Here is a 19,787-nt window from a genome sequence, read left to right on the forward strand (position 1 = left end):
CTGGCACCGCCTGTGAGTCCGGGTGATATCCAACACTATCAAAAGGACAAAACTGAAAGACTGAAAAGTTACTCCTTCCACAACTGCAAAAGTTTTGCCCTTAAACAAAAAAAATCTCAATCTGAGATGCACGCAAAAGTTGTGGAGATAAAGAAATAAAACAAGAATTAGTTGATGAATAAGTAGTTGAGGCGGAGGATAACACTTCCAACTTGCTATTTTGTATTGTTTGCACGCAATCGAGAACCATCTTGAACCTGCCCAAGTTAACGAGCCACTTACTTCTTATTAGGCTGGCCTAAAGCAAGAACAAGATTACCAAAAGTTTCATCCTTTGAAGCAGCGGCACTGCAGGAGAGAAATTTTTTAATCCTTAGCTGATGGAATGAATACTTTAATAATTAAAGTACGCTACGTGACATTTAGGTCAGCTGGATTCAATTAATAGGGAGAAATACATATTTGGAACTTTATGTTTACAGTGAGGATCCTCCAATGGAAGCCGTGAATCTGAATTCTTCCATGCCACTCAGAAAAATTATATGGATAGTTTCTCTCTCATATTCACAGAAACAACCACAACAACTACCATAATAAAAACAACAACAACAACAATGTTCTGAGCTTAACACATGAGATTAGTAAAGTAAGTTCAGCATCTTTCTTAAAATGGTGTGAACTAAATAAAGAAAAAATTGCAACGACAAAGAGAATGGGATAAGTAAGTTGACATATTGTTGAGATATGTCCTGAGCTCTGGCCTGTCTGGGCGTATTGGTCCTTCTGTAGGACAGTTGGAGGTTGAGCATGTCAATTTCTCAGTTGAGTGTGGTTGCACATGAAGTTTCACTACCTTTCTTCTGTCAATTATGTGCACATGGCTTCGGTTGAAGGGTTGAAGTTATCCTTTTTCAAAGGGATAGGAAGTCTACTTAAAGGTAGAGAGACATGGCATCCTAACCCATAACAATTCTCTCTTCTTCGTCTGCCCAAATATTTCCACAACCTCTTTCATTCCCACCTGCTTTGATTCCCTGTTCCTCTATCATGGCCTCTGCAACTTCTGATTCTGCCGCCATTTGGGAGGGACTTTATGAGAATGAAGAAATGTTGGAGGAAAGCATACAGACTGATGGTTCTCTCATGGCTTTCTTGGAAGAAACCCAAGTTGGTGATGCAGAGGATGAGAGGTTGAGCGGTGTGATTCAATCGTTTGAGGCTGAGATTGATCAAGCCAATGTGGGGAGGGAGGAGTTCATCCTGCCCAACAGCACTGGAGGAGGAGGTGGGCATGGCCTTGCAGAGGCAAATGAAGAGGAGCCAAGGGGACCTTGCCCTATAGATGATCCCTTTGATTGGGTAGACATGGAGATGGTCTCTAGCTCAATTGGTAATGAAATGGACCAGTGGTACTTGGATGCCTTCATGAATGAGCTTGGGCATCTGGATCAATTTGAGGATCAGGTGAGCTATGTTGATGGCTTCAGGGATCATGGCTTCTACTATGTTGATGCCCCTATGGAGCAGGATCTTAGCCCTTTGTGGGAAGAACAGATGTGGAACTAGGAGTTGTCATATGTTTGATTGCAGAAAGACCCAGAAAGAATTGCAGACAGCCGAGGCCGTGAACCATTTCTCAGTGTCCTGCAAGGGTGGTTTCTTTGTTGATCTAAAATTGTGCCATTGAGATGATGAACGAAACATCTAACGAAAAACTTGGTAGTTGCCTAGTTGGCACACCTTCTGTAGTTAGAGGTTTGGGCCGCGACCTGCATATTTTTTCAATCTTCCTTTTTCTTGGCATGTTTCCAATCAAAGTTTGTGAGAGTTTAAATGTGACAGGCATGTTTCCCTATGTGTGAGAAAGGGAATGATAGATAAATGTAGTTGCTAGGAAAACTATTTCAAGAGGAAAGCGTAATGAAATTCTCTTGTTCTGTTCTTGGGATGCCGTTCGAGCAATCTGCTGCCTTTTCCAAGTTACCAAAGACATAACTTTCTCATGGAATGTGGAAAAACATCTACTGTAAGTCGGTAACAGAAAGTTACCGATACACATATCGAGACATGACGGCATGTTGCAAAAAAATGATATTTTAGTATGAAAGTGACGGCTTCAAATGAAAGAACCCGGCCAGAAAGCCAAATCCTGCCGGGGAATTTGTTCCCTTCCGCATGAGACGCGGCCTGATTTTCACATGGAAGAGAGCCCCTTCCCTACGAAAGGGACTTAAATGAGTAATCCTTCAGGTAGACTTCTTTTCTTCCTCTTTCACCTTGGCATCCCAGCAGTTCTGCATAGAGATTTTCTTCCATCGAACTCTGCATTTCTTGCTCATAGCTTCAGCAATATGATAGCCTCGTCAGAACATTCTTAGAATGGGGAAAAGAAAGGCTGCCCCTTTTTTATGAGAAGGGAGGATTAAAGCCTTCTCTCCGACTCTTCACGATCTAGAGCTGCGTCGATACCAGGCAGCAGTGGTCTCCATGATCAAAGGTGGGCTTTGTTTGACATAATAATCTAAGATTTCTCATCTGCCTGCATTAAATCCGTGGAGCAGATGAAGAATTTCAATTCAATAAGCGTACCCAATGGCCTTTGTTTAACTTTCTTTCATTAAAGACTCCTCTCATCTGCATTAAATCCGTGAACCAGATGAAGAATTTGAATTCAATGTGTGCCCAATGGAAAAAAAATGATCCATGTAAACATATCAATATTTTCTCTCCGTAACACCTGAAATAGTCATCATGGCTGGTCATTTTGCGCATGTATAAAGTTACCAAATTTCATGAATAATCTCCAATACATTGTTAATTTCATGGATTTGCATATTCCGTACTTCGATATTGAGGGAAAGCACACATATAGTTTTATTATTATTTTTTCAGGGGCTTGCACTTGCCAATTCAAGATGTGCACTTTTTTTATCTCTCTGTAAAGCTTGCATGCGGTTGCAAGGATATTAGATTAGGTACAACAAAATGCAGTAGATGGGCATTTGATAAGAATGTCGTGTTCTTAAGAAACATGATAAATTATATACAACCTTTGATTGTTGAATGTAAGAATAATAATATAATCGCATCATATTTCTTAGAACAAAAACATGTAATGTTAGGGACGTTCTTCTTCTCATTAACTGTCCCTTGTTATTGGTTATATTAAAATCGACTTCCCTTCACTGCACAAGAAAATGATGAAATCCGCTGCCTTCGCGTGATGGCGAGAAACACCATTAAAGCAATGGAAATGTATACCTCAATAAAGATGGATTGCTTTAAGCCAACTCACGCGTATGAAGCTCACTTAAATGAAGCCGATGCCTTTTAAAGGACTTCAAGATATAATGCCACCCACTTCGAAGGCTCTATTTTCAAGACAATGTTGCTAAGGAACCAAGTTTTCCATTGATGACTCTGAAAGAGAGAAAAAAAAACTAACATTTCATTCAAATTTTCAAAGGAATGGGCTTCCTTTGGGGCAACGGAGAAGTGAGAATCATAAGCAAAGAATTCTCTCTTTAAGCCTCTCATTAAAGGAGGCATTCCGATTCTTCTCTTCCCCTCGGGACTTGTTCGCTATACCATGGTAATTAAGGTGGAAGCATAGACAAAATGCTTCCAAAGGAGAGTTTGGAAGACAGACTAGTGCAAGAGTTAAAGGGCATTGTTTTGCATAAATGTGACTTTAAATTTGAGGGATCCTTTTATCATCTTAGTTTTAAGATGCCAACGGATCGAATTTGAATTGGATATGCCCTTATGTATATCTGCTGCATATATTGGGATTTGAATGCGAATAAAGAAACATCGTATCCAAAATATGATTTCACAATCTAAATTTAATATGAATCTGAGTTTTACATTCATATCTGAATCCGAATTCGAATTTTGAACCGAATTTGGCCGATTTTAAAAATGTAAAAACATTAGATATAAGATATTTGTTTAAAACTGAATCTGATCTGAATCTGAATCTGAATACAATGGGATGTTGTTTTTTAAATGCAAATCCGATCCCATTTCTTAATCGGATATCAATTTTTTTTCCATCTTCTTTTTATATTTTTTTTTAACGGTATCCTATCCAAATCAGATATGGTGACATATATTGTTAGTTTTTCATAAATTAAGCATGTATTTGTAGGTTTCATAGCCTTTGAACATGCAAATTTTTCTTTTAGTGTTAGCATATATCAAATCAACCAGCCCTACTTTTTATGAAACCTCTCGGACGGTATACCACAGACTCTCGGCAAGTATTGTGAAAAATACTCTACATGAGCAGATTGGCCGGTATGGATCATGTCGGCCTCTTGCAGATATGATACAATGCATGTACATGACTATATAATTCTATATTCGGAGTCAAATTATGAGAAAGAACCCACTTTCGAGATGAAAATGTGGCCCCTGCGTCCAGATCCAAGTTCAAATCCAAATAACTAATTAGATTAAGACTTGATAAGTAGTTTTGTAATCAAATTCATATTCGAATATGGCATCCAACTGACACCCCACCCGATTTCAATCATTTCATATATGTGTCGGCTCTAGGGGTGCACAAAGAGTCGAGCTACTCGTGCTCGACTCGTTTAAGCTTGACTCGTAAGCGAGTTCGAGCTGCTTCATTAGTTAAACGATTCGGTTTAACTAATCGAGCCGAAAGATTACTGAACTTGCACTCAGTTAAAAAAATTACTGAACTTGTTTAAACAAAAAAATTACTGAACTTGCACTCAGTTACATACAAAAGTTGATATCCATCCGACCCGAGCCCTATGGAGGCATTTGATAATAGGAACGTCAAGTCAGTATTTTTTGATTTTTTTGTAAAGATTGTCATAAAAAAACAAATTAAAACAGTGTTTTTATTATCAAATGTCCTTATGGGGTCGTTTAGTATAAGAGATGGTAACAAATTGTTTTATAAATCTGTCCGAAAGATTGAAGAAGTTCATGCAATGCAATTGTTATTGTTTCATAAAAAATCAGAATTGAAAGAATTAAATCAATATGCTGGGAAGAGATGCGTATTTTTTTAAAATACTACAGAGATTTTTTTTTTTTTTTTGCAATTTTCTGTCTAAAGAAGTACCAAGATATGAGAATCCAAAGGCGCCTTTCAAATATTGTTTTACTCAACTATTTTGTTTCAGGGTGAAGAAGAGAAAGAATTTCCAGTTCCTCGATATAAAAAATGATTAAGAAAATAGTATATAGGGTGGATACAATAGTTGGAAAAACAATTAAAAATTTCTTAGTTATGTTATCATCATCTTATAATATTCTCTGCCTTTCTATGACTAGTTTATTGTTTATTAATTCAAATAAAAAACGAAAAAAATATGGCGCATACCATTCGATTATAACAAAAACACAGTCAACTTTTTTTTTTTTTTTTCATTTAAATGTAACGCAGGCAGTTAAATACGATATATTCAAACTTGTTTTTGTCAACCGTTGAAAAGTGGATCGTGTTTTTTCTTGTGTGTGTTCTCGTATGGATCAATCTCAATTTAAATGAAATCAGACCCGCTTCCAACCCTAATAGCCCACCGTTCTGCTTCTTTGGCGCCTTTCAATAGACGCGCCAATATTCGTTCCATGAAGTGGAGGGACTGCTTCACCATCTGCACTGTAACTCTCTCTCCCTCTCTCTCATCCACTCCCCTTCTCTCTCTCCCTCTCTCTCATCCACTCCCCTTCTCTCTCTCTCTCTCTCTCGTGATGATTGTTGAATCGATCACATCCCTTCGTTGATCGATCTTCTTCTTAATTGCGATCTTCTACTGGTTGTTGTTCGTCCAATTAATTTGAAATTTCCGCATTTTCTTTTTCAAATTTGCTGGGTTGGGGTTCTGGAAGAGAATGGACTCTCGCGGACGTTACACCTTCAAGCCTGCCCTGCGATGGAACCCGCGCGTTGAAGAGTACCTCGCTGGCGCCTACGGGAGCGACCATTTCGCCAGGATCTCTGATGCACTAACGTACGCATAGTTCTGGTTTCGATTCTTTCTTCTTCCGTTTATTTTCGTTGGATAATATTGATTGGATCTTTTCCAACGGTTTTCCTTTTGAGAAATTGGATTTTAGGTGTTGAAGTTGGTTGCCAGGAATTTATGTGTGTTTGATAGTGAACAGATGGGACTGCGTTTAGTGAAAGTTTGATCGTTTGGTTGTCCTTGTTTTTGTTTGAAGAGGTTCACGTCTCATTTCTTTACTGCTGCTCGAAGAATTTTTGTCTAAATCGCTCTAATGGCATTAGGCTGTTCTGATTTCTTCTTGTTTCTTGAATTTCACGCTGTTGGAAACAGTGAAATCATGCTTCAGTGCTTCCTTTTCCGCCATTTCTTGGTTCTTCATTGTGATGATTGGTTGCCTGGTTCCTTTCAGCCGCCCTTCTTCTTATTCCTGTGTGCGGGTGAACACACTTAGATCCAGATGCGAATCTGTCATTGAGAGTCTGACATTATTGCTGCAAAGAACGGGGTCTGCGCAGAATAGTGATCACGGAAATGGGAAAGAGGCTGCTGGTAAAGTCGGTGTGAAAGAAAATTGTGAAGCTGTTGGTAAGCAGATGCAGAATAGGTTGCTGTTGGGATCATGTGGCGATAGGGTCACTGATTGCACAAGTTCAGGGATGCCGTACATATATCAGTGCACAGTGCCTGGATTAGAAAATGTTGTCATCGTTGAGGGCTCAGGACCACATGAGATAGATTATGGTGTTGAGGATGGCAGGCCTCCCAAGGAGGTGGTCGTCAGTCGGAAGTGTGCTGAGGCAGTTCTTCGAGGAGCTCATGTATGTCTCTCTAAATGATTTCTTTATGTTGTTTGCTGCATATGCAGTAGAGAAATTTGCGGTGCGGTCCTTTGTTTGCTGTGTTGGTCGCATTATATTTTTGTAACTGCTGACTGTCGCAAATGGACTTTTTGTCAATTGGAGCTTGTTAAGCACGTGAAGTTTGGAAAAACCCTTTTCATGTATCTAGACCGTAACACGTTCGTATTGGACATGATGACATCTTTTTATTTCCGTCTGTCCTGTGGTAGCAGTAACAATTTTTACTGTTTCTTTTCAACTTAGTATGATGCTTTAGTAAATTAGTAGACCAAGCATGTTCGTGGGATATATATTGATTTGGCTTATCTATTATGCTGCTAGTCCTGTTTGTAGGTTTATGTTCCTGGAGTGATGGCTTGCAGCTCACATGTTGAGAAAGGAGATGCAGTTGCAGTTTCAGTTGCCGTGGAGCAGCATATTCCTGGTAGTGGCTTTGGTGTGGGAATGACACGTGGAACTGTTTTACAAGGGCTTACAACAGGTTAATGAGTTTATTTTTCTGTTTTAAGAAATCTCTTTGCATCTATATTTTGTGTTTTAACTGATACCTAGTGGCCATTTGACATGGCTTGTCGTAAAACCATTTTTCAGATCCACATTACGACGAAAGATATGGACTCTACATTGGCCAAGGCGTAGCTTTAATGTCAAGGGCTGGTATTTTTAGGGCGGCTGAAGGGGTTGCTGTGGATGTGACAAATAGAGTTTTCCAACTTCCCTCATTCTATGGTATAGCATCGTTTTTTCCCCTTCAATATAAATTTCACATTTGAAAATTTGACAGCCTCCATTGTTTGTTTCTTAATATAGATTGATAAATTTTTATATAACTATCACATGGTCAGTCTAAAATTGCTTTTGAATTATCTTTTCTGTTTGTTTACCTGTTAATTTAAATTATGAATACATGAATGGAATAATCTAAGTTCTGGAAAGTGTTGAATACTTGAATGAGATTGTAATGCTAGATTCCATGAGAAAATTGGATATAATATATCTAGCATTGTAAGAAGTAAGAACCACAGCTGGCATGGTCGGAGGCTTATTTGATATTTCAAGAAAAAGATTCGTTCATATGCCATTTCATTCTGTGATTCCATCTTAAGTCAATAAAAAAGTGAATCTCTTTTGCCTGACACCTTGGACAGTGTTATTCTAGCTTTTGCCTGGCTCCTTAGCATCACTTGGATGTACATATCCTTTTGAATTAGTTGTGCTACCTTAACTTGCCTTCTGGGTTCAATGGCCTTGCTTTTTGGATTTCCTATAGACAAGTTGCTTGTTGTATTCTTATGATTACATCTAATATTTTCCATATGTTTTTAACAGATGTCCTTGAGGGAGATATATTTCTTCAAAATCTACCCAGCATTGTCACTGCTCGTGTGCTAGGTATCTTGCTGACTCTGCTCCTTCTTGAGACCAATTATTGGGTTAATGAAGTGACATATTTCATGCTATAAAGTATAAGGTTTTACTTATCATCTGCATTTCCCTCAGTTCCTCTTTGTCTCTTTACATCCTCAAATATCCCTTTCTTATTTCTAACCCTCAGTCTGACCAATAAAGTACTGGCTGTACCATGGTAGGCAACTTAGTTATGTTCTCTGTGTGCTGGCCTGAGTGAGCATTTTTTTAGATATCTAATCTAAACGCAAGCATCTGCTTGTCAAATATGTACTATTTTGGAGGAAAAAAACTTTTCTGAAATAATCAATATGGATGTGTGCGCACGACAGAGAGCAGAGAGCAACCTCTTAGTTAATGGTGGTGGATGGCAGCAGTGATAATTATTGGGTGGATACGAGAGGGAGAGGGAAAGGGAGAGAAGGGTGGGAGGGGAGATGGGAAGCAGTGAAGGAGGATGACATGTAAGAAAAAGAATTAAAAAATAATCAGGAAGCAAGAGTGGATAGGTCTCTCTCTCTCTTTCTCTCCCTCTCTATCATTTTTGGCTTGTAAGATGATACTAGAGGGTTTTATTAAGAAATACTTAAAATATCAGACTAGATGTTGGATGTCATTTTGATAGGCATCATAATTGAAGAGTTTATCTACACACATAGTGATCATGTTGTTTTAGTGCTTAAGTTGGATTTTACAAACTAAGAAAACTAAGTCCATGATTATTAAACCCTTACAAGGTTCAACTACACATTGAGAATTATGATATATCTTTCTAATCTTACATTTTAGAATGTAGAATCCATCTTTATGATCAGAATTTTGCTAACAGCAGCACATAAAGTTTTGGCATGCTGAATGACAGATTAAATAGATGGCACAAACTAAACCCTCTACTCTGTGTGCGTGTGTGTGTAGGGAGGAATTAATCCTACATATGACAACTCTACTCTGTATACCCTACACACCAATTTATGAAAAGGAGAGTGTGATGCACTGACATAGCCAGGCATGTCATAAACGGGCATGTAAAGTTTGAGCGATTGTAGCATGTAGCATGTGGGGTTGATTTGCTTGCTCTTTTTCTCTTTATATGTGTGTATGTGAGTGTGTGTTTCTTCGCCACAATATTTGGGAAATTTTCCTCCACTCTGTTGTGTTTTATGTGAACACATCTCAAGTGCATATTTCAAGAGAAAGCCAAAATCAGTTTAATGAGTCGAGATAAATCAGTTTAATGTGTCAAGGAGCATTGAAAGTGTAAACTATAAATATGAATTAAGAGTATGATCATGACGAGAGAAAGCTCCATATCTAATTAGAAGTTAACCATTTGGAAAGTGATTATCAATTATCCCTGGTTGAGTGCTTGTAGAAACTTAAGGTTACTAATTATCCAGAAGAAAAAGTGGAAAGTAAATACAGTTGGACCAAGCAAAGTCAATAAAGAAGTACATAAGGAAGAACAGGGATTCTAATTAATGATGGTGTGCTTTCTTCATGGATAGTTTCTAGTTAATGTTGCTATACTTCATTTTTCTCCTTACTTTAGTCATTAAATGTTATCAATCCTGATGCATGTATCAGCATGCATATGCCTTTGGTATTCGCATCCTAATCATGATGTTTTTTGTTCTGGATCTACACCTGTATACTCTGACAATTTTATCTATAAAATCAAATCTCCTTGTGCTTAGGGTGAATTCTGTTTCCTCATATTAGATCCTCAACAAGGAGAGCAGATACTGGACATGTGTGCTGCTCCTGGTGGCAAGACGACTGCTATTGGCATACTTATGAAAGACAAAGGAGAGCTGGTTGCAGTTGATAGATCTCATAATAAGGTAAGGCTTCATGCTTGGTCATGCTTGGTTCTGTCAATTTTCTAGGCTATGATGGGATCTGAAACTAGGAACTATAAATTAGAAGGCTACTTTATGTGTCTCCACTATAAAGAAAAGAAACTTAATTGTTTATTGGCCTGACTCACTGACTGTTTGGTTTAGCTTTCACTTTTCAAAGGGAAAAATAGGCCCTTTTTGTTTCCTGCGCAACTCTTCATGCATAGTTTTATTCAAACATCAATTTATCTTGTTCATCTTTGTTTTGAGGTTTTTATTTGCCTGTTGTCTGCTTTTGTCTCATATGTAATGCTGGAATCAGTTTTAGTTTTCTCATCTTGCTTTTTCTCGATTAAAAAGAGACATTTTGACAATTGTCTCAGTTTCTGCATTCTTGCTTCCATTTTATCTTTTGATCATACTTGTGGCATATGGTGGTTTAAAGGATAAAAGTTAAAATACTTTTTGGCAAGGTAAAGGGGATGTTTGTCTTTTGTCACTTTCTGTATTTTTTTCCTTCTTGATTGTTTTATTTTTTTAGCATATGATACTTATTTATAGGATGCTGATTGTACCTCTCTTCTGCTTGTATATGTTCGGCTGATTTTCCTGTTTGTGTATATAAAGTCCTCAAGGTTTCCCATTGCTTGTAAAATTGTGAAAGTGCTAGAATAAAAACCAACATCTACTTGTATTATTTCCATGCTATATGTCCAATTTTTGTCATCAAATGTTTGTATCATAATTTTTTCTTCTTTTTTGTTAGAGTTGCTTTCCAGATGCTGTTATGACAAAAGAACACAAACTGGTTTACAGGTTCAGGAGATTCGCAACTTGGCTGCAGAGATGGGCTTAACCTGTATAACTGCTTATAAGCTCGATGCCCTTAAAGCTGTTTGCCGTACACAGACATCTGTTGATCATGAAACTGCTGACGGCAGACTTCCTGAACTTGGCACAGAAGGAAAAAATATTGATGAGCAACAAAGGATTGATATGGGTTTGACTTGTAATGAAGCCGGTGTGTACTTTATTTTTCCTTGTTTGCTCTTCTCTGTTCTTGAATGGCATTCTGACTGATGATAGATGACCTTATTGTATACATGCGTTCTTATTTTGTTACAAACAGAGATGTACTTGCAACTGATTCTGAATTTTCATAAGTTTTTAATAATTCTTTATCATAGTTTTAACATTTGTCTCGTAAATGGATACATAGACTTACTATGCTATATACTTTTGCCTTTCGTTTAGCAACTTTGCATTTATAGTTCTCTCTCTCTCTCTCTCTCTCACACACACACATATACATTTAAATAGCAACATTTTGTAGTTTTTTGTGATTGTTGATGTGATCTAGTTGACTGATTGTTACCGTTTAAAATGACACATATTTGGAACGTTTTAAAATTTTATGTGATTTGTTGATGTTGTCTAGTTAACTGATCACTACTATTTTATATTAAGAATCCAAAAAGGGTACTTACACCAGTAAAGCTGAAGCACGAAAGCACCTCAGAAGGTTGAGAAATGGGCCGGGGAGAAATCACTGCAAGGGTGGCAGGGTTGAAGTATCTAAAGGATTTAGTCCGAATAGCTTTGATCGTGTTCTTCTTGATGCTCCATGTTCTGCTCTGGGTTTGCGCCCTCGTCTTTTTGCTGGAGAAGTATGACTCCATCTGTCTCTCAATTTACATATATAGCACTTTTCTTATTTTATGGAAATATTCCTGGTCTAAGTAACAGTAGGTGATCTATGTTCTTCATATCTTCTTGGATATGTATCATTTTCATTCAATTTTTTACAAGCGTATTATTAGGGACCATGGATTTATTGATAGTGGATTCGTGGAAACATGTTTGTTACCTGCTAATTAACAGTCACCGACTTCACCGTTGTTGGTTCTGGACTATTGAAGCATTAAAGATCTACGCTTGATGAACTTCTCTATCATATTTTAATCAAAGATTCAGAATATCTCATCTCCTGTACCTTAGTAGAAGGTGCATCTCTTCCATTGAATCTATGGAAGATGTGTATGGTATTTCTAATTTCTTAAGTTCTACAAGCATCGATTTTATATTAATTAAAGATTTTCAGTATTGTTTCAAATTTAAATTTTACACAAGGAACATTGAGTCTTAATGCAATGAAAGATAGGGAAGAATATTTTTTGGGCTGTGGACATTCCAAGTTTATTGATCAGGTTGTTTATTTGTTAAATAGTTTTCTTGCATCAAAGTGTGAGGTCACTTTTGGTGTCGGTTATCCTTTCACTTCATGTGGCTATTGAATGCACAGTATGATGTTTTTCCAGGAGCAAGCTGCATGGGCACGACTGGATAGTAACAAGCATGAATTTAGGTTATAGTTATCCTATGTTGATTCGTTTGTGAATTGTTTATTAAATAGTTTGTTTGAATGAAAGAGTGGAGTCATCTTTGGACTTGATTTTTCTTTTTCACATCATGCAGTTATTTAAGTATGACATGTGCATGGGTGTTTCCCAGAAAAGAGGTGCATGGGTATGATTCTGGTATACACTTGTGAAGCACTTATATATGCATCTATGTGCATGTTTGAACACATCATGTGTGTGCATGACCTGAACATATGTTCACCAAACTCACCAATGAGGTTAAAGTTTAAACTTTAAACTATGGATTACAATATAGTTTTACTAATAACAAAATTAGTTTGACTATTTATTTTCTGTCACATCCTTTTGACATAATTTAAACTATCTCTAACAAATGCCAACAAGTTGTGCACATTTCATTTGTCCCCCTCTCAAACTTGAGATGTGATCGTGGTTCATCCTTCACTACCTAGGACAATTATGAGGAAAAAGATGCATTTGTTGGTTATATTCGTTCATATGCACAAGTTCTTTTGGTATTGGCAAGTTAATGGGGACAATGACAACATTTATGAGTGACAATAATGTTGAAATCTGTAATGTTCTTCTGATAGGTATAGGTGCAACTTCAAATGTATGTCCAACTCAAAATATTGGCCAACAAAGCATTTGCAAAGAACAACTTGGGTGCAGGGATGCAGCTGCACATGCATCTTTCATTACCAAAAGGAAAATAATATTTTTAAGTTGTATATATTGGCATAAAAAATAAAATCAATTGTTTATGTCACTAAGCTAATGAATTTCTGACTTAGCAACACCAAACTCGAGCTCGAGTCAAGTCTAATGTGCATGTTGTAGTTGACTTCAAATAATCATAGTTGACAAATAAATTTGGTGAGGTGGAGCAGCATGAGACCCAGTCTGGGTATGACTAAGGGTGGGCATTGGGCCGGGCCGGCCCGTCCGGCGGTGAGCCCGGCCCGGGCCCGGCCCATTTGAATTTAAAAATTAATTTTTTAATTATAAAATAATTTTTTAAAATATAAAATATATTTAATAATACTAAATATATATTTTTAAAACAAAAAAATTAAAATATATATATTTTTAATGTAAACGGGCCGGGCCGGGCCGGCCCGTTGCCCAGGCCTAGGTATGACAAGGGTGCTGTGACCTCCTTAAATAGTTGGTGTTACTAGGACCAAACCAGAAGACAATCTGATGGGCAAATCAAAATATTTAGTTACTTTTTTAATCCTTACTTTCAGAATCCATTTCTTGGAATAAGAGGTGATAGAAGCTGTTCCTTCTAAGAAGATGGGTCGAATACTTTTAGCACTTGTTGTCTGAAATAGATGTGTATGGAAGTCATTACTCAGCTGAAGGACTGTCTCCTTTCAAAGTGGAGGTCTAACCAAACCAATCCACACATACAAATATTGATAAAATTAGCTTCAGTGCAATCTTTGGTCTCCTTTCACGTGAGAGAGTGTAACTTTCATTTGGCTTCCACTCGGGAACACTTATTTTTTGAATTTATTAATCAAATTAATTTGGGTTGGAGATCAACGAAAAATAAGAGGTATCTTTTGCTACTTGAGAGCACAGAATCTAACACTAATTTCCATTATTTATTGTTCCTTCTTGATAATTGCTAGAATTCCATTTAAAGTAGCACAGAATCTCTAACAGCATTCCACCTGGCAGAAAACGACTTGTTTTTTGTTATCTATGAATCATAAGTTGTCAACTATAGAGAAGCAACCGTTTCAATCTTCAAACAAAGTGGGTTGTAATAATTAGTAGACATGAATACAAGGATAGCTGTGGTTTGGAGTTTTCTGCATTTTGTGCATTGATGTTCTCTAGGGAATTTTGTGCATTTTATTCTGTATCTTTGATTTTCGCACTCCCCCTCTTTCTTATTTCTTGATGATGCTATTTATTTGCAGGAGACTCTTGAATCACTAAGAAACCATGGGAAGTACCAAAGACGGATGTTTGACCAAGCCGTTCAGCTGGTTCGGCCTGGTGGAGTTATTGTCTACTCAACGTAAGTTGACCATTGAATGGGATTCTCCTCATGATTTCTCTTTTCAATTTAATCTGAAGAATTTCCATTTGTATTTTGCCAAATACAATTTTGATGATCTGGTCATGTCCGTACACTGGAGACATGCTTGCTAAAATGGATGTATTGTAAAATTTTTAAGGCGTGTCATAAGAAAGGGACAGTTTGTATGCGTTTGTACATCTCTCTGTGGAACATCATAAAACTTGTGTAGAAAGGGCAATATAAGTTAAAGAAGGTGCATATTATGGCGTTAGAACTTGGTAGTTTGAGGAAACTAATGAGAGACAAATTTAATAAAATAGAAGTTGCATGGGGTGTCAATGATTATAAAAACATAATAAAACATTATGTCTTTACTTTTCCAGGTTGACAATACTTAGTTGCCAAAAGCCAGAGGATTGACTCCTGATTCATCTGAGAGGACCTGGAGTGGAGCCCAAATCTTTTCTTTTCCCTTTCGTAGTTTATTCCATATATAGGGGAAAATGATGTCTCCAACAAGTCAGAAAATAACAGTTATGGCATGTCTCTTACGGCTTACATGCATTTTAGTAAGTTTAATTCTCTGAGGTCACAGAAATATATTTGTCGCAAAGAGTTAAACCTTGTCAATCATGGTAGTGGTCATGTATTTGTGTATAAATTATATAGCTTAGTCCTGTTATATTCTTTCCTTTTCGTAATTTAAAATTTGATTAATTTGTATACTTTATTTATGTTCTAACACTAAAATTTAAGGTCTAACTTATCCAAGTTACTGAGTCAGCTTGCTGATCTGCAAGTTTAGTATTAGGTGATCTAAGTCTGAGTTACAAGTTTGCCAATTATGGTTTAAGTACCCTTCTTTGGAAACTGGAAAATTGTGTCTGCAATCGTTGTTCAAATGACTGTTCAGATGATAGGTTCCTATAGAATCAGGTCATAGATAAATTATGATAGTGATTGTATTTTGAAAAAACTGCTCATTGAGAAGAGAAAGCTGTATAGACTAGTAAGGGCAAAAAACGGTTGCAATACTTGGGGATCCTTTTAGAGGCTCCACATTGTTCTTGCAATATGTTTTAGATAATAGCTGGACTCTCTCTCTCTCTCTCTCTCTCTGTCTCTCTCTCTGTGCACAAGCAGTTTGAGCATGTTACTTTGTAAGTGCAATATAATTGATTGAAACTGGTTCCTATTTCTTAATTTAGGTGTACAATCAACCCTGGAGAGAATGAGGCAGTCGTACGTTATGCTCTGGATACATACAATTTTCTTTCCCTTATGCCACAGGTTTGTTTTCATGATACTATTATTTTTTATCTTTGGTTGGTACTTATTGTGAATATCTTTTAGTAAACGCATGAAGTTGACTGATGTCGGTGTCCTATCCTATTTACTGATAAACAAAAATTTTTTTGAGCCTTAAAGCCTGCTTTTATGATATGGGAACCAGGTCAATTAATTGCAACCACTGTACAAGAGTGCAGCTCATGCATTTGTGCATACTTCCCATTTCTGCTATTAAAACTAACTTTCACTGGGTCCAATGGATGAATACTAAGTTACTAACAGCATTTTCAGGCAATTAAGGATCTCTCAAAAGCAGGCACATGGTTTTGAAAACATTCAATACAATTTAAAAAATTTTTGGTACATGATTTATCAATAGATCTTATTTGGAAATTAAATATTTAAAGTTATTCAACTTATAGCTGCTATCCACGACTAGCTTGTAGGACATTCAAATTCAAATCATGTTCATTTTTTACATTTTTCAGGAGCCATATATTGGGGGGCCAGGTATTGTTGGTCGGAGTGAACTATTAGATGGGGAACATCTTGAGTAAGCTATTTCTTCTCAGTAAACTTGCTTTAGCCTGATAAATATAATTTCAGTTCCTGTCTCTTTTTCCTGCTCTTAAATTGTAAATGGTTCTTAATTTTAGAACTGAACCATGAACTCAGTCCTTGATAGCGAAACACATGCAAGTGTTTATATATATATATATATATATATATATATATATATATATAAAGAGAGAAAGAGGGAGAGAGTAAATCATGACCTCTACGGCCCTACCAATCCTAACAACCTGAGTTCCATCTCTGGTATACTAGATTTTGACTTCTACCAACCTTAATTAACCTGGCTTTTGAATCTAGACTCAAAAGTTATTAGTTTCCCTAAACAGACATACACCGGCCATTATGTACAAATATAAAAGAAATATATGCATTTGAATTAGAGTATAATAACCTTCAAATATGAACAGCTGAACCCATGGAAGACACCTACTCTGCTTTCCTTGGTCTGCACCCGACGCCAGCTTATCTGCAGAACCCATGTGCCATAGATTAAAACTTATATTAGAAAGGGTGGTATATAAAGACTAATGATACTTCAAGGATTTGTCTTTGTTCTCTCTCTCTCTCTCTCTCAATTTTTATTCTTTTTATGAACTTTTTCAACGTGAATACTTTTATTACGTTGTGATCCCTTTTAAGCCTGACTATTCCAGTTACTTTTTCCACATTGGCTGCACCTTCTTGCTTCGGTAAGAGGATCGGCGAGTCTTACGTGTGTCAAATGGTTTGGACCTGCATTGGGTCTAGATCTAACTGAGGAACTGCTATACTGATAGTGAATTTCAACCTTGGTAAGACTATCGAGATCCAGGTTTGATACAGATTACATGGACCAGACCCAATTTGTACTTTATACTATAAGATATTTACTATTTCTGTTCTTTTTCAGATCATAGTAACGCAACAAATACATATTAAACACTTCACCGTATTCCAATTAAAGTCTGTCGGCTTTACTTGTAGCTGTTTTGATTGTCGATTACTACATCAATTCAGTGCAGGAAATCTACATGGCTTCATTTGTTTTTAAAGCATTTCATATTCAGAATTTTTAGCGGTTGTTGCCATATTGTCCGTTTTTATTACTAATGCATATGATTGCTCAGGGAATGGCTTCGACCTGGTGAAGAAACGTTGGTTCAGAGATTTGATCCATCCTCCCCACTTGACACTATAGGCTTCTTCATTGCCAAGTTCCATGTGGGACAGAAGGAGACCTGACCACAATTTTGTGAGGAAAAGACCAAGCCTGTCTGCTTCCATGGTTTACGTTTCCTCAAGTATACATATAGCTTTCGGATGGAGGTGCAATCATCCCTGCATCTTCTTGGCATTTTGATGCCTCTTGCATTAATTTCTTCTATAGTTATTCTTGATGTTTCTTTGTAATTTTGATATACTGAACCACACAGAAAGCTCCGATGGCATCTAGTCCAAAACCCCAAGCTTTCTCTGCTTGACAATTCTATCAAAGTTTTTGGCCGTTTTTATGCTGTTAGCAGGTTTGAACACGCCAAGGTTGCCCATAATCCAAACCCATCTAGAAACCTGATTCAGAACAGACTGTGAATATGCCTCTCTTACTGATTGGGAAAAAGGCTTCCAAAGTTGTCCTAGTCTGGATCAGAGAGAGAGAGAGAGAGAGAGGTTGCTGGTCGATCTGAGAAAGGTCCAGATCTGGATTTCCCAAAAGCAAGCATGTTTTGATTCAGTTAGATCTGGGTTCTTTGGATGTATCGATATTGATTTGTATCTGTTCTGGCAACTATTTTCCATGCTTGTTTCGTTTGTGGAGCCTAAAATAGAGTGGGTGGGTTTTGGGCTTATGTGAGCATCCAGTGAATCTTGATTCAGGATTTTGCCTGCGGGCTTTTCTGGATTAAGCCCGACCCACAGAGCGACGGTCCTAAACTTGATCGTGCTCGACTGGGATTGCACACAGAAATTCAATTCAGATGTATTGAATGCAATACCTAAACAATGTCATATAGGTAGGACCGTGCGGGTACGAGGATTGCAGCGCTACACGACAATCACATAAATGATTGGTACGCGGGTTCTGTTATACAGGTATGGATGGACATAAAAACGCTGAACCAAACGGAATTAAGTTATCAATTATAAACTCATGTGAAATGGATCATTAAGCACTAATTAAAGATGAAATTCTACCTCAAGACCTGATTAAGCCCGTAGAAGCAGATAAATTTCAAAAAAGAAATTTTGTCCAAAACGTTTGTTCTTGTTGACTCTCAGCGATTCCTTGTGGTGTTCGGCCTCAGTCATCCATGTAGATTTAACGTGCCAAAAATGGGCAGCAGGCAGCTTCGCACGCCCTATCTTCATTAGTAGCCAGGGAACTAAGAACTACGGGTTTCGCTAGCAAAAGTTCAGCCACTCGCTGGAGTTGAAGCCTTCAAATTGAAGAAAGCCAAGACGGTAACAATCGAGTGCATCTCTGTCAGCTAAATCTAACGCGTGTGCAGAACCATAACTTGTCAATGAAAATGGAGAAAAATAAGGCAACAAATTTCACTTAACTGCCTATGAACGCCTGGACTTTGAAGTGGGATCTAGGTCATGTGCAACCGTTTAAAGTGAGTCTGAAAACAAGCAAGTGTGAAACGGGTTCTCCTCACCATGGTTCCGTTTGAGTCACACCAGGATCAGATCTATATCTTTGTAAATCGACTTGATTTAGACCGCTACGGATTTTTCAGATGTGACTCCCATCTTGGTCTACTAAAGTTGGGACAGTATGGTCTAATCAGTTTGAAACGTGAGTCATCATCTCGAATTTGAACATAGTCCACTTTGAGGATCTGCCAAAGGAGTGGAGACGACCGAGTCCCTGTTTGGGCTCCTTCCTTGCAAGTGAAGCCCCGTGGCTCGTCAAACAAACCAAGCTAGGCCAAGCCCTTCATGAGCCACCACTGACTGACAAGCCTATTACATGCTCTTTTGCTTTCGTAAAAAGAAAAACCTTTTTATTTTTAAATAATTCTAAAAATTGTTGTTGCTAGACATAATAACTATGTACTCGTGTTTGTGCGAGTATCTTCGTAATCTGAGCTCAGGCAGGCTGCTGCCATATTGTGTCAACGGATGTACCATTCTCTTGAATTCATTGTGTTGAGTTCTAGACATTAACTTGATCTTTAATGTTTGAATTTTTAGCATGTCTGTGTATATCTATGCGTGTGTGTGTTGTGTGCGCGCTCATGTGTGTGTGAAACTGCTGCGTATCCTAAGTTTCAACTTGTATGTGCTTTCTATATAAAACGGCATGAGTTTTCAACCAATCAATCGATGCATTGAAAATTGGACGCTTTCATATGCTGATTTTCTTTCTCATACCTGATCAAACCAGGCTTACTTGGCCTTTCTCTCACTCATACAGAAAAAAT

The 19,787-nt window shown here is 37.5% G+C and overlaps 1 protein-coding gene across 1 annotated transcript; it reads left to right on the top strand.

Moving 5' to 3' along the window:
• Positions 1–5,563: 5,563 nt before the first annotated feature.
• Positions 5,564–17,914, top strand: LOC116263840 (rRNA (cytosine-C(5))-methyltransferase NOP2C). The gene is made up of 13 exons (XM_031643635.2): positions 5,564–5,643; positions 5,872–5,993; positions 6,400–6,808; positions 7,184–7,331; positions 7,442–7,579; positions 8,180–8,242; positions 9,977–10,098; positions 10,912–11,116; positions 11,563–11,762; positions 14,411–14,511; positions 15,723–15,804; positions 16,293–16,357; positions 17,487–17,914. The coding sequence occupies exons 1-13, from the start codon at positions 5,611–5,613 to the stop codon at positions 17,599–17,601; spliced, it is 1,803 nt and encodes a 600-aa protein (XP_031499495.1). The 5' UTR covers positions 5,564–5,610; the 3' UTR covers positions 17,602–17,914.
• The last annotated feature ends 1,873 nt before the right edge of the window (positions 17,915–19,787 follow it).

This window comes from Nymphaea colorata, chromosome 11 (genome assembly GCF_008831285.2).
Source record: "Nymphaea colorata isolate Beijing-Zhang1983 chromosome 11, ASM883128v2, whole genome shotgun sequence".
In the NCBI taxonomy this organism is placed as follows: domain Eukaryota; kingdom Viridiplantae; phylum Streptophyta; class Magnoliopsida; order Nymphaeales; family Nymphaeaceae; genus Nymphaea; species Nymphaea colorata.